Source organism: Desmodus rotundus, chromosome 9 (assembly GCF_022682495.2).
Source record: "Desmodus rotundus isolate HL8 chromosome 9, HLdesRot8A.1, whole genome shotgun sequence".
NCBI lineage: Eukaryota > Metazoa > Chordata > Mammalia > Chiroptera > Phyllostomidae > Desmodus > Desmodus rotundus.
The window spans coordinates 113,645,653-113,659,429 of record NC_071395.1 but is presented as its reverse complement, the minus strand read 5'-3'; the positions used below and the strand labels follow the sequence as shown (position 1 = coordinate 113,659,429).

Here is a 13,777-nt window from a genome sequence, read left to right as displayed (position 1 = left end):
CGGCCCCAGGTCCACCGAGCACCACTCCAGCTCCCGAGGGAGGCTCCAGCGTGGACAGAAACAGGTCTGCGTGTGCACGGGCAAGCTCAGGGGAGGTCCCGACCTCAGACTGGACGTGACCGCACAGGGTGTCCCGAGCACAAAAACTCCTGACGGACAGCGGGTTCTGGCGGGCGGTCACGTCTTCAGCCTGCAGCTTCCTTGACAAAGGTCGGTCTTTGCCTCCAGCAAGCCCAGCCGTGGTCTCTGTCATCTCAGATAACGTGTCTGTGACATTGGTCTCTCTCCTGGTGCATCTGAGGCAACACACCTTGGAAACGTTTGCGGAATCTCCTTCTCCAGGCCCCTCGGGAGACCACGGAGCCCCTCACTGTTCTCTTGTGGCCCCCCTGCCAGCTCCACACGCTGTCGCTGTCATCAGCCACCCACAGCCGTACATGCAAAAGTTTGAATCTCTCCGTTTCACTCTTCATCCAGTCCCGGAGTTTCCCCGCTGTGCCTTCTCCTGCCCCCTGGATCTACGACCCATGGACTTCCCGTAACCCCCTTAAGTCGCCTCCTTGACCCTAGTGTGGGAAACGCACTATAAAACTGCCCTTCTCCAGAGCCTGTTCCCAGTCCGTGGAGAGTTTGCTCCCTGGCAACTGTCATCATCTGGCTCAAATAAACTCACAGCGACTCTCTGCTCGGGCGTCTCCGGGGAGACTCCAGCATGGGACACGGCTCCGGCAGTGCCCTGGTCTGAGCCCCTGACAGGCCCTGCCTTCAGGAAAGCTGGTGTTCACAGCCCTACCGTTACGTTAAAAAGCCACCAGGAAAAATGAAAGGCAAACCACAGACAGGAGGAAAATTCTGGTACATGCTATGTGTACAAAGAGCTTATATGCTAAACACATGAGAGGCTGATAGCTCAGCAGAAAGGCAGATCAGGAGACCTGTTAACGAGCAGCAGGTCAGAACAGCCACCTCACGGAAAAGGACAGGTGCGGCAGAGGCCACTGGCCCCGGGGAAGGCATGCCAGCAGGTCAGCTCCCATCGGGGGAGGCAGCCCTGACGAGGACGAGGGGTGAGAAACGCCATCGCCGTCTCAGAGTCTGAAAAGCAGAGAGGAGCCACATGACCCGGCAATGTCGCTCCTGGGCACGCACCCCAGAATGAAACCACTCATCTGCACCAAGGCCTGTGTCAAAGTTCACGGCAGCTCCCCCCAAGCAGCTACAAGCGGGGACAACCCAAACGTCCACCCCCAGAGACCGGATGGGCACAGCAGCCCATGCACAGCAGTACCGGGGACAGCCCACACAGACACAACCTCACTTCTCAGACAGACACCTGGAGAGACTGACCCAAAAACTGCAGAACGATCCCAGCTACGAGCGGCTGCAGGGCTGAAGAGCAGACCGCAGGCGGCGAGGCCCAAGGGGAGCATCAGGGTGACGCGCCTGCCTTGCTGGAACTGTGGCCAAGCGAGCCCCTACGGCCCTGAGCCTGCCAGAGCCATCTCCGCACTCCAACTAGCCAGCGCCGCTGCGCTCCGGGAGAACCTCCCCACGCTCAGCAGACCGACGGCGGGGGGGGGGGGGGGGGGGGGGACGACGACCCCTCCATTCCTCAGAGAAGTGACTGTGACACACAGCCCAATGGAAGGACAGAGAACAGACACTGCAGGGCGAGGGGCGGAGCCGCACTCAGCGCTGACAGGTGCGAGCAGACGAGCAGCCTGCGTGAAACACCAGCATGAGCTCTCTGGGTCTGTAAAGCTTACCTGTACAACTGACGGTCACAGAGCTAAAAACAAAAGAAATGGGAAGTTACTGACTTACACAAATTATCTGGATTTTTAAAGTAGGTAAGTAATGTCAGAAAAAGTGTCCCAAGCTGGGCAGCCTCGAGAACAGAGCCCACTCCACTCTCTGCCAGCACCTCATTGACCCCTCACAACAGCCTCACCTGGAGGGGAAACCGAGGCACCGTGGGCAGGTCTAACCAGGGTCCTGCTGACTCTTTTTCTACTAAGGAACTCAGAAGGCCCTTGCGCCCTCACCGCCACGGCCAGCGTGCCTGGGGGCCCACGCTGCTCTTTCATTTGCCTGGAAACCCCAGGCAGTGGGCTGTGACCTCCCACGCTTCACAGGAAGGGGAAGCCACGTCTGAATCTCTGCACTGCCTCCCAGCACCACGGGTCCCCACGCCGTCACAGGGTCCTGTCACCTAGAGGTAACAGGCCAGACTCCACTGTGAAGTGAGAAAAGCAAGCAAGGAGACTAACGGCCAGACCGCAGAGCAGGGTCATGGCACAAACAGGCGGGAGTCTGTGGTCAAATGGGCACCGCTGTATAAAGAACAGTCAGTCAGTCTAGGACAACAAACAGGGAAGCCAGTAAGGCCTTGTCACCAGTCTGGTGTCGTCCCATGATATTGAGGCTCGTCGCTCATGGGGTCCGGTCCCTCTGAGCAGCAGAGAAACAGAAGACACAGCCCTCCTCCCCAGAGCGGTGAGCACACGGGTTCTGGGCGCCCACCACAGAGGCACAGCCGGGAACCCAAGGCCTCTGTGCCGGCCCGGAGTCCCAGCAAGAACCACCCCCAGGGGTGGAAGCCAGCCCAAGCCACTGAGCATCCTGAGGGAGGAGACGCCAGGCACCCACAGGGATGACGTGAGACGCTGATCCACCTGCACTGGCCTGGCTGCACCAGCCCTGCCGCGGGCCGGGCATTCTGCCCAGGAGACACTGGCTACTCAAGAAGAGATGCTCTCCCTTCCACACAAACCCCACAGGGCTGGTCTAGGGGGAACAGGGACCGCCCCGCAGACGATAGAGCCCAGGCCACCCACTGCCCCAGGGCTGTGGAGGATGGGGAGAGCCTGAGGTGTGGCAGATACCCCAGACACAGACCTGCTGGTGAATCTGCTTCAGGCCCTGCACTGCCGAGTCGTCCAGGTAGTCTGCAACGGGCCTGCAGGGGTTCAAACACAGCGTGAGACCCGAGCACCATGGGAGTGCAGACTCAGCGAGACCTCCCCTTGTTCAGGTGCTTCACCCGCTCCCGCAAACTCCTGCAGAAGGTCCTCCCCTAAAGTAGTACCCACTCTGAGGAGTGGCCACGGGGACCAAATCGGTAAAGCTGGGGCCCACAGGCAGTTTGCTAACAAGAGGGACAGTCCCTTTCATGGACAAGGAGCAGCAGGCTCCCAACAGCTGGTGTGACCCTCGGAAGAGAGACTCGACCCGCTGCGGCTGAGGCGAGGGCCCTGGGACAGGCAAGAGCTCGAGAGGTGGGCCCTCGACTGGCACCTGGAACTCGAGTTCCAGGAGAGTTCCCACCAACCAGCCTATCACGGATAAGGGTGACTGTGCTGGAACCATACAACCAGGTGGTCCCTGCTGGACCCTGGCTGTCTTCCAGGAGCTGGGATTTGGGGGCCTGCAGGTGGAGCACACCCACCTGACTGATCCCAGCAGGAACCCGGGCACACCTCTCGGACACTCCCGGTAGACGGTGCCTCCACCTGCATAGCCGGTGTGGGGAGCCGAGGTGCCCCACTGTGCAGGGGATGGCCACCGACCCTCCCAGTAAACTCAGCCCCTCCCTATCGTCCTGCCCCGGGGAACCACCCACTGACAGCAATGCAAATTAAACAGTTTTTCTTAAACTGCCGTTTAAACAGCAGGTTACCCTGCCCTGCTGTCCCTTGCGGTGGGGCTGTTACTGCAGAGGACGGGAGGTTGGAAAGAAAGGAAAGAAGATAAGGTGGTGTCTACCCCGACACCCTCGTGTGTGGCCCTGCTCACAGGGCCCCGTGGCTGCCTGACTGTCCACGCCTGCTCCCCACTGAGAAGGTTCTTAGTGGAAACTTGAAAGCCTACGCTCTGCAGTTTTCAATCAGTACAAGGACAAAGAACACCAAGCACACGAGCCACCCAGCGCCGCCTCATCTCTGAAAACCCCTCCCTGCTCCCATAACCTCACTCACACCTCAGGACACATGTGCTGACCTGGACACAGCCACGGGCCGCGTCCCGTGCCAAGGGCACTGTGTGTCCATCGAGGCCGAGGCCGACCCCCAACCTGCAGAAACACGGTGCTGCGCCGCGGGCTGGCCGGTGGCCGGTGGTGCGGGCACTCCAGCGTTTCACAGCCAGTGCTGCCTGTTTGACCACACGCTGCCACACACTCGGGAGCCCACAGCAGAGTGCAGGCATCACCGTCACGTGCGCGGGACTCCCTTTATTGCGGCACCTGCTACACAACCATCCATCCATACCGGCACTCGTGGCCGACGGTGGCCCCATCCGGCCACATGCTCACTGGCGCCCCGAGGGAGAAGCGTGTGGTCCATCACAGGCCACAGCTCACCAGAGGAGAGAGGACCAGTGACAAAGGCCGTCGAGTAAACTGTGAAGACTCTGGGGTCAAGTTCTTTGGTTCAGCGGGAGGACAGGGCTTCTCCTACCTGTTCTCCTGCACTGCCAGCGTGCACAGGCTGTGGGCGACCTCAGCACAGGCGAGCACAGCTCCATGCCGTGTGTGCAGGTCCGGGCTCCGTGTCATTGACAGCAGGCGTGGGAAAACTGTAAGGACAGGAGAGGAGATGTCCCAGGAGTGCACTCAGGGGACCTTGGGAGGCTCGAGGACTCAGGACCCAAAGAGAGAAACGCCCCCAGGACTGAACCTGATGTTGCAGGCAGGCCTGCGTCCTGGCACCCAAGCAAGTGCGGAGGAGCCTGACTGAGCTGCAGGACCCCATCACACATGGCGCCACTGTACCCCGCAGCTGCTCAGAGCCAAGCCAGCCTCAGCCTCCTGTGCCCTGGGACACGAGGTGGTCACAGGACCCGCACAGCTGGGCAGAGAAGGCGGGCAAGGCACCATGTCCTCCCGGGGACGCCATAGCCCCAGAGCCTCAGCTTCCCTAAGCGCATAAGTGCAGCCCTGCGGTGGCCATGAAAGCGGACAGCGTCTCAGCCGAGAGAGCTCCCACCCAGGCACTCCCACACAGCGGCTGGTAGCATCAGTGTGTGAGACCCAGGGAAACCTCTCATCTTGGGGCCCTGAGCGCTCCTGGGCTCGGGAGACAGGACCCTGCTGAGCCCTCCTTTCAGGCAGCAAAGCTTATCGGCTCCAGGTGAACAAGCACCAGATCCCTGACACCATGAAGCTGAAAGGGTCCTCAGGACCACTGCAGACCCAGAGCATCACTCGCGCAGGTAAGTAAAATCGGAAACTGCAAGGGAGGAACTGTGGTCTGAGCACCAGCTGCTCCAATAAACGCCTGTGGGAACAAGTACAACTTCGCGCACGAGTGTGTGGTTCCCACGCTGAGATCAGATGCTTATTTCTTCCCAGTGGAAAGATGGGACGAGAGGGTTCTTCCCGTAGCAACAGGGCAGTGTGATCACTTTGGACGCAGCCACGCCATCCGGGGCAGGGCACAGGAAGGTGCCCCCGAGGCTGCAGGCTGCCCCCAGGGCCCTATGGCCCCCAGGGAGCAGCTCATTTTTTAGTTTATTACCTGATGAATTATTTCACTTTTTTTGTGAAGTAGGCATGGCATACACAACTCCATCCACTCCCTGCTGAGACCAGCACCCACACAGGGCACAGCCCAGAGCTCCTGGTGGGCACACGCCACAGCCCTCACAGTGCCTGTCCTCGGAGAGACCGTGGCAACTGGTCTGTACTCTGTCCCCTGACTCTCAGCAGGAGAAAAACACTATTTTCAGCTCCCCCAGGCCTTGAAACCAGCAGGGCAGCCTGTGCCTCTGTGTGTGTGCCTGTGTGTGTGTGTGTGTGTCCCACAGGACAGCTGGAGCACACTCACCTTCAGTCGCGCTGTACTCGGGGGCCCGCTGGACCAGGTTACAGAGTGCCTTCGCCGACAGCTCTCTGATGACCCTGGTGGGGAGGGAACAGAAAACTGAGTTCCTCCACTTTGATGACTCTGGCTCTATTCAACTCATGAAGAGAGACAGTCTACATGAGTCCACTGACCACTGAGTCAAAACCACTACTGAAAATAAACACACAAACACGTAAGAATCTCTGACTGTAATAAATGAGGAAGAAAGACGTTACCAAAGAAAGCACCTAAACGCAGGCCCGTCTCGGGGCACAGCTGCTGCCTCCACAGTGCTGGCTGGCAAAGCGGCTCCGCCTCGCACCCCAAAGGGACTCGGAGGACGGGAGTGGTGGGAGGAGCCACCAGAGGACCTGAAACTGGGAACTCTCCGAAGAAAACAGGGGCAGAGCTTCATGACCTTAGATTTGGCCGTGATTTCCGGGCTTTGACACCAAAAGCACACGCAACAAAAGTACAATTAGATAAGCTGACAACAGACACACTGGACTATACTAAACTTTAAAACTTCCGATTGTACTGAAGGACACAGCAGACAGAGTGAAAAGGCAGCGTCTGGAACAGGAGGGAACATCTGCAGATCACAACAACCCTTACCAGACGCCCAGACATAGAAAGAACTCCTACTAGCCACCCACAAACACACGCCTGCATTTAAAAATGGGCAAACACCTGAGGAGATGATTCTCCAAAGGTGAAACACGGATGGCCAACAGGCACACGGAAGATGCGCGGTGTCAGTGACGACAGGTAAACGCACATCAAACCACAATAAAACGTCCCTTCGCACTCACGGGGACCAAACTGAAATCCTTGTGTGTCGCTGGTGGAAATGTAAAATGGCAGCCACTAGAAAAAACAGTATGGTTCTGGAGGTTCCTAAAAAAACCGAAAATACAATTGTCCCGTGACACAGTAACTCTGCTTCTGGGCGCACACCACACAGCACTGAGGGCAGGGCTTGGTGAGACACGCGGACCCCCTTGCTCACAGCGGCCAAGAAACAGAAGCCACTCGAGGGCCTGTCGACAAATGAACGGATTAAAAGATGTGGTTATGTGCAGTGAGGAAGTGTTATGCGGCCTCAAAAGGAAGGAGACTCTGACCCACGCTACTCCATGGATGGACCGAGAGGACACCAGACGCACTGAAACCAGCCAGACACGAAAGGACAGACACTCGTGTGGCTCCAGGGCCCTAGAGGATTCGGACTCACAGACACGGGCGGTGGAGCGGTGGGGGCCGGGGGCGAGGGGTCTTGTTTAATGGGGACAGTTTCAGTTTTGTAAGATGAAAAGTTCTGGAGATTGCTTATATAACAAGGTGAATGTACCTAACACTAATGAACTATACACTACAAATGGTATATCATGTGCATTTTACCGCAATCAAAAATGTTTTTAATTATGTTTATCTTGATATATAAATTACCTGGGTAATGTGTCTCAGCAGCAGAAAACCTTCAAAAAGAAACCCAAGACAATGGACCGACGCCTCTTAGAAACATTCACCTGTGCTGACAAAGGTGCGCTCCGAAGCGTTTGTAAAGAATTCTGGCTTCTCACTCTTGAGGGAGGAACACACATTAGGGCTGGAAGTTCAAGAAGGTGGCAGTTCCAGAATCGCGGAGCTGAGTTCACCATCAGGAACTAGCCATTCCTTCAGCTACCCTCCCTTCCCTCTGAGAAGAAAGTTTCAGTGTATGTGGAGAACAACAAGAATGCAGACACTGATTGGTTCCGACTGGAGTCCAACAAGGAAGGGACTCGGCGGTTTGGAAAGTGCTGGTACATCCATGATCTCCTAAAATATGAGTTTGACATTCCTATCACATATCCTACTACTGCTCCAGAAATTGCAGTCCCTGAACTGGATGGAAAAACAGCCAAGATGCACAGGGGCGGCAAAATATGTCTGACCGATCACTTTAAGCCATTGTGGGCCAGGAACGTGCCCGAGTTTGGACTAGCTCATCTCATGGCTCTGGGGCTGGGTCCGGGGCTGGGTCCAGGGCTGGCGGTGGAGATCCCGGATCTGATTCAGAAAGGCGTTATTCAGCATAAAGAGAGATGCAACTGAAGGGTCAAGCCACTGAGGCTGGACAGAGGGACCTCTGATAGGCTATGTTCCTTAGTCATCTAACCGCTTCCCTCCCACTCCTCCACCCACAATTGTTACTAAGTAGCTGCAGCAGGCATTACTGGGGGAAAAAACAAAACAAAACAGTATTGCTACTGAATTTCTAAGACTACACAGGGAGGGGAGAGCCTGGGGCTTTGGAAAACCAGAAGTCCATTCCTGATATATATCCCTTCCCCAAATGAGGTCCTGAAAGGCTAGGGGGTGATGGAAAGTGGGTACATAGTCTTTTTGGTTTCTGGAGGTAACTCATCAATTAAAGCTGCTGCCTCTGGTGGCCGGTGTTTCTCAAAAAAAAAAAAAAAAAAAGAATTCTGCAAGGATCGAACCACTATGAAACACCTGAATCTAATGTGATAGTGTGTGTCAGCTATGCTTTAATAAAAGTGATAAAAATAAGACAGACATGGTTGAAAAAGAATTCTGTACGGTTCCCCGTGACATAAACGCAGAAAGGCCAACTTACCCGTCCCAGTGGCCGATCTTCACGGTCAGCAGGTGGTCGATCATCGGTCGCGTGTACTCAGGAAAGCCGGCGATAAACATGCTGGAAAGACAGAACCCAGAGAGCGTGAGGGCGTGGAGGAGCCGGAAGTTCCCGCCTTGCTTGGGCAAAACGGTGCCTCCATGCAAACAGTCTCCTGCAAAGTTAAATCCACCAAAGTCCCCTTGTCAGCAATCATTCGAGGAAATGGTGAGAACGACTACACACAAAAACATTTCCTTCACATACTTTGTAAGAGCAAAGACTGGAGAAGCCAGCGGCCAGGAGGGACAGACCAAGGACAGGTGCTGTGCACGGTGCACAGGCGTCCTGCGGGGCAGGGCAGCACAGGGACAGCGGCATGTTGCCGGCCGACAGTCCCTGGCTGACGAGCACCCCAGCTGTTCCAACCCTGTGTGTGAGGCCCCCATCCAGCAAGGAAGGAAGTCAGTGCAGCTACACGTGTGAAATGACCAAATCTCTAGAAGAGACAAGAAACCAGAGACAAGGGGGACCCCTGGCCTGGAGCCTGGTGGCTGACAGGAGAGGTGAGACAGACTTGGCCTCCAAGGACACTCCTGCACCTTCTGAGACATTCACTACGCACATGCATCACCTCTCCCCCAAAAAGCACTCTCGCACCTCATGCCTCTATATCAGCCGATCGCTAACGCACACTGTCTGAACCTGCCATGTCCCCCGCGCCGCCCAGTGTGTGTGCCATGTGTGCCGGGCAGCAGGAAGACAAAGCAGACGGCACAGAAAGCCAAGGGGAAATACGATTTCACACGAATCCTGTGTATACACACGTGTGCAGGTACACAGGAGGAACACAGGTGCCAGGTGGGCATGCTTGTGCTATGGAGTGTGAGACCGGGGAGAGTCTGCTCTGGACGTGAGAGAGGAAAGCAGAGGCTTCAGCTTGAGTCAGAAGGAAACAAAAATCAGGACAGGGGACGAGCTGTGGAAAACAGAGTCCAGCCTTGACCACCTGGCCCAACATCACCCCAGGGCCCCTGGAGCCACCCACCAGACAGGCCCACCCCAGGCCAGTGTCCCAGAGCCAGCGGGGTTCCAGAAACCGGCAGAACGGCCTCCGGAAGAACAGACAGAGGCCTGTGCCCGAGTGCTGGTCCGAGCGCCAGTACTGGCTAGGGGCTGCCCTCGGAGACACAGCCCACTGAGCCAGCGGCCTGGGTGGCTCCCAGCACTCACTGAGCCCTCGGCATCTGCATGGAGGCCAAGTGCAAACCCAGGGGTGTGCAGCAGAGGGTGGCGGGCGAAGGTGAGGAGCCTGAGGGGACAGCAGGCTGGCATGTGACAGGAACGAGATGCCTCCGACCAGCACTGCACACGGTGGTGGGAGGGAGCGATCGGTGGCAGGCTCAGGCTCTTCACGTGTCCAGGACTGGATGAGCGGAGAAGCAGGACGAGGAGCGCTGGAGGGCTATTAGGGATGCAGAAATGACAGAAACAGGTCACCAGCCAGATGCTGGGAACAAGGAGAAGCAAAGCGGAGCTGACTGCACGTCGTGCCGTTTACTGAGTGGGATCTGGAGGGAACAGTTCAGGTGGGAAGAACTCAGGGGACGGGAATGTGCAAAACGCTGGAGAGCAAATGGCTGGAAAGCAAGGTGAAGACCTGCCGCAGGTTAAGGAGGATGCACAGGACTCCAGGTGTTAGAAACCTGTCAGGGACAAGCCTACGACCCGAGTCCTGTCACACACCCAGGCACAGTGGTGGACGAGTGGTGGGACACGGGGACGGAACACTGACACACAGGACACAGCAAAGTGAGGACGTGAGGCTGAAGGAGCCAACACTGCCCCAGGCCCCCACCTGCAGGCGTTCTAGAAAAGGTGAATTTGGCTCAGAGGAGCCAGGGCTGGGCCTGGGGCCTTCCGGAGTGACGGAGCAGGACCCATGCTGACGGCAGTAGTGGCTACACATCAGCCAGAACCACGCTTTAAATGAGTGCATTTTGCTACAGGTAAATTATATGTAATACAATAGGTGTGCGAAAATAAAGCTGATATTCTTTAAAAAAGTTTTTGCCTTAGGAACACAGAGCATACAGAACAAGCCACAGACTGGGAAGGTATCTGCAGACCACGAATCAGATCACGCACCTGCGTTCAGAACACACAAGGGACCCTAGATGCTCAGCAAGAAGCAAGCAACTTGTCAGTAAACAAACAGGCAACAGCTCTGTCAGACAAGCCCAGGTCACTGGGAAGACCAATCAAGGCCCTCCTCCTGCACATCTGCTGAAAGAGCTGAATTATGAAGACGGACCCCAGCAAGGGCTGGCAGGGACGGGGGAAGCAGAGCTCACCATGGCCCGCGGGCTTTGCCTTTGGAAAACCATTTGGCAGTTTCTTAAAGTAAGGACCAAGCCGTTCCGCTCCTGAGTGTCGAGCCCAGAGACGTGAGGGCTCGTGGGTAGACGTGTACAGGGACCGCTCTGCACAGGGAACACCCAGATGGCCCACTCAGCCGGTGAGGGAAGGAAAGCTCTAGTGCAGACCCAGGGCGGTCCCCTGGCTGAGTGGGAGGAGCCAGAGTCAAAGGGAGGCGTGAACCTGGGTGCTGACAGAGGGGGGCACACGTGTGGTTTCCTGTGTCAGCAGTGCTTTAAGGAAGCTGCCGAGATACTACAGGTAGGATGGCCGCCCCGGCCCCTGGCCCCCAGCCCAGGGGCTTCCACTTGGCGCAGCTTCACTCTGCAGAACCGTCTGCTCACGGGCATCACCTCCACTGGGCTATGCTGTGAGCCCGTGCTGTGAGCCCCTCCCACGCAGGGTGCGTGGCTGAGCGCCTGAGCTTCCTGAACCCACAGGCATTTCCCCCCACAGGCGCCCCTGCTGCAAGTGGCCCAGGGCGCTCTGACCCTCAGCTCCCAAGACCCTCACCCACTCAACACCAGCGGACCTGTCTCCCACCCCCTCACTGTCTCCTTGCTTCTAGCCAGTAAAACACACCTGCAGTCACAGGCTCAAAGGGCAGGTCTGACCATTCAGCCGCACTCCATGGCCCGAAGACAGTCCAAACTCCTTGCTCTGGCTCAGAGGCCCCTAACCCCGCTGTCTGCCCGCACCACGCTCCCTCTGCTGCACATCCTCTTCACTGCACCTCGGTCCAGGCTGGTGCAGGACCAGGCATCTGCCCTGCCACAGCCAAGGGCACAGACCCTGGTCCCTGTGACCAGTGGACCTCGTCCTCACAGTCTACCCTCATCCACAGGAAGTGAGCCCCACGTAAGTCAGAGAGCTCAGCAACAGGACCAGGACGCTGAGTTGACACCACACTTCCCCCATGGAACTCAAGGGAAGGTGGCAGATTCGCCACATGTGTGGTCAGATGTCAACAACTGAAGAAAACAGAGTGGACACAGGAAAGCCGCTGAGGACAGCCAGCCATGAAGGTCAGGGAGAGGCGGGAAGGATGCCGAAAGCAAGTCCTTCTGGGAAACGGGCTGGACACGGCGTTTTTAAGGAAGTAACTGTGTCCGTGTGGGGCCCACACGGCAGGACGCTGGTGCCTGCACACGGTGGCTGACGGCTTTTCAAATGCATCCAAAAGATTCTCCCAACTCAAGGCAAACACATCACGCTGTAAAACCGACACTTCCCTCTTCGTTCGGCAACAGGTACACTGAGGCACGGAAGCCAGGTCCCAAACCTCGGCCACCAAATAAAAGCTTTGGCGGGACTTCTGCAAACTGCACTCAGGATGTTAAATACTTATCCCTGGACCTGGTTCCTCAAACACCGCTTCCTCGCTGACCTCATAAACAACCTGGACACGACTTCGACTGGGAAAACACTGCTTACTGGTGCAGAAAAAGAGACACAGTCACTCCTGACCCACGGCTTCTCGCGAAGAGACCCAGCCCACGTGTGTCAGCAGCAGAGGCCAGTCGCTGGGGAGACCAAGCCCTCCCCAGAAACAGCACCGACATAGCGGGACAGCCCAGACAGAAGCGCATCCGTCCCAGCGAGCTCCTGAGACCGTGGACGGCTCTTTACAAGGCAAGCCCACTTCCCTCCATGGATGCCCAGCCTCCACAGGCCAGCGGGTCTGCTGCCGCCCCCGAGATTCTATGCAAGTGCAGTAGTAAGTGCACACTCGTCCATCAGCAAGAAACGAGGGTTTTGATAACAGTTTACAGCTCCACCTTCAACTTCTCACACATAAATTACACCTACTCAACCTTCCAGGATGAAGAAAGGAAATGGCAGAAACTGATTTTAAACATCTAAATCAAAGAGAATGTTATATTTTGTGATGAATATTAAAAACTTACCTTATAACCAGGAAACAGTTAGATCTGTTACCAACAGCGAAATAGTCAGCTGTGGTCAAAATATCAATTCCATGAGGGAACGTACCCTAGGGATAAAGAAGAGCAGGAAAGAGTGAGAACACAGCGACTGAGCAGAGGCACCTCCGTGAGCCCACTGCCACGGCTGTGTGTGGTCACGTCCGTACACCAAGAGGCCAGACAGGCCTGCGCTGGGCCTCCCTCTCCCACAACTTCCGGGCCAAGTCCTCCCACTGAGCACCTGCCCTGGCTGCATATGGCACTAAAAATATTTGAACCACTTAAAAATATTTAACTTCTTTCAAACAAATCAGACATTTCTCCTTTTCAATTTGTAGAAGCCCTTCCTTTAACGACACACCGTAGAAAGCCATCGGATTCCAGCAGAGTTAAAGCCAGGGGCCGATTCAGTCAGCCTGTGCCTGTCTGGGTGGAGGGGCCCCAGCCCACCCGCCCTCAGGGGCTCCTGGGAAGCCTGGACGGGAGCCCACAGCCCTGTGAGAATGAGTGGCCAGGGCTGGACAGAGACAACCAGGAGCAGACTCTGAAGTGGGGAGACAGAGGGGCCCCCCATGACCCTTGCCGAGCCCCAAAGTCTGCGTGTCATTACCAACCTGGCTCTCACACCTGAAACCAAATGAGTTTTCTAAAATGACTTAAATGACAAACTTTCAATCCCCAGCAAAAGCCATGACCACAGACCATAGGAAGGACGCGACAAGCAGTGGCAGAGACTCCATCACTGAGGGTGACAAGTGCTCAGACAGCCAGCTCCTGGTCAAAGTGACAACGAGGAACTGAGGTTAAGACTGGACTCCAGGTCACGACAAGGAGTCCAGGGCACCCGTACCACTGAAACTCTCGCAAACGGGGTCTGGTTCACCAGCAACGTGCAAAAGCCAACCTGCCTCAGGCAGAGCTGGCAGCACGTGCCATCCACCTGGCAGGCGGCTCCCGCTCACCTGGGA

At 56.6% G+C, this 13,777-nt stretch overlaps 1 protein-coding gene across 3 annotated transcripts in view; it reads right to left on the bottom strand.

The window, feature by feature from the left end:
• The window catches only part of TBCD (tubulin folding cofactor D), a 129,437-nt gene that overhangs the window by 29,892 nt on the left and 85,768 nt on the right, over positions 1 to 13,777 (bottom strand). For all 3 annotated transcript variants that reach the window (XM_053911052.1, XM_053911054.1, XM_053911053.1), the window contains 6 exons: positions 12,792 to 12,877; positions 8,467 to 8,547; positions 5,826 to 5,899; positions 4,458 to 4,575; positions 2,899 to 2,959; positions 1,767 to 1,789 (listed from right to left, as the gene is read on the bottom strand). In XM_053911052.1, the coding sequence (XP_053767027.1) occupies positions 1,767 to 1,789; positions 2,899 to 2,959; positions 4,458 to 4,575; positions 5,826 to 5,899; positions 8,467 to 8,547; positions 12,792 to 12,877 (443 nt within the window). The remainder of the gene's footprint in view (positions 1 to 1,766; positions 1,790 to 2,898; positions 2,960 to 4,457; positions 4,576 to 5,825; positions 5,900 to 8,466; positions 8,548 to 12,791; positions 12,878 to 13,777) is intronic.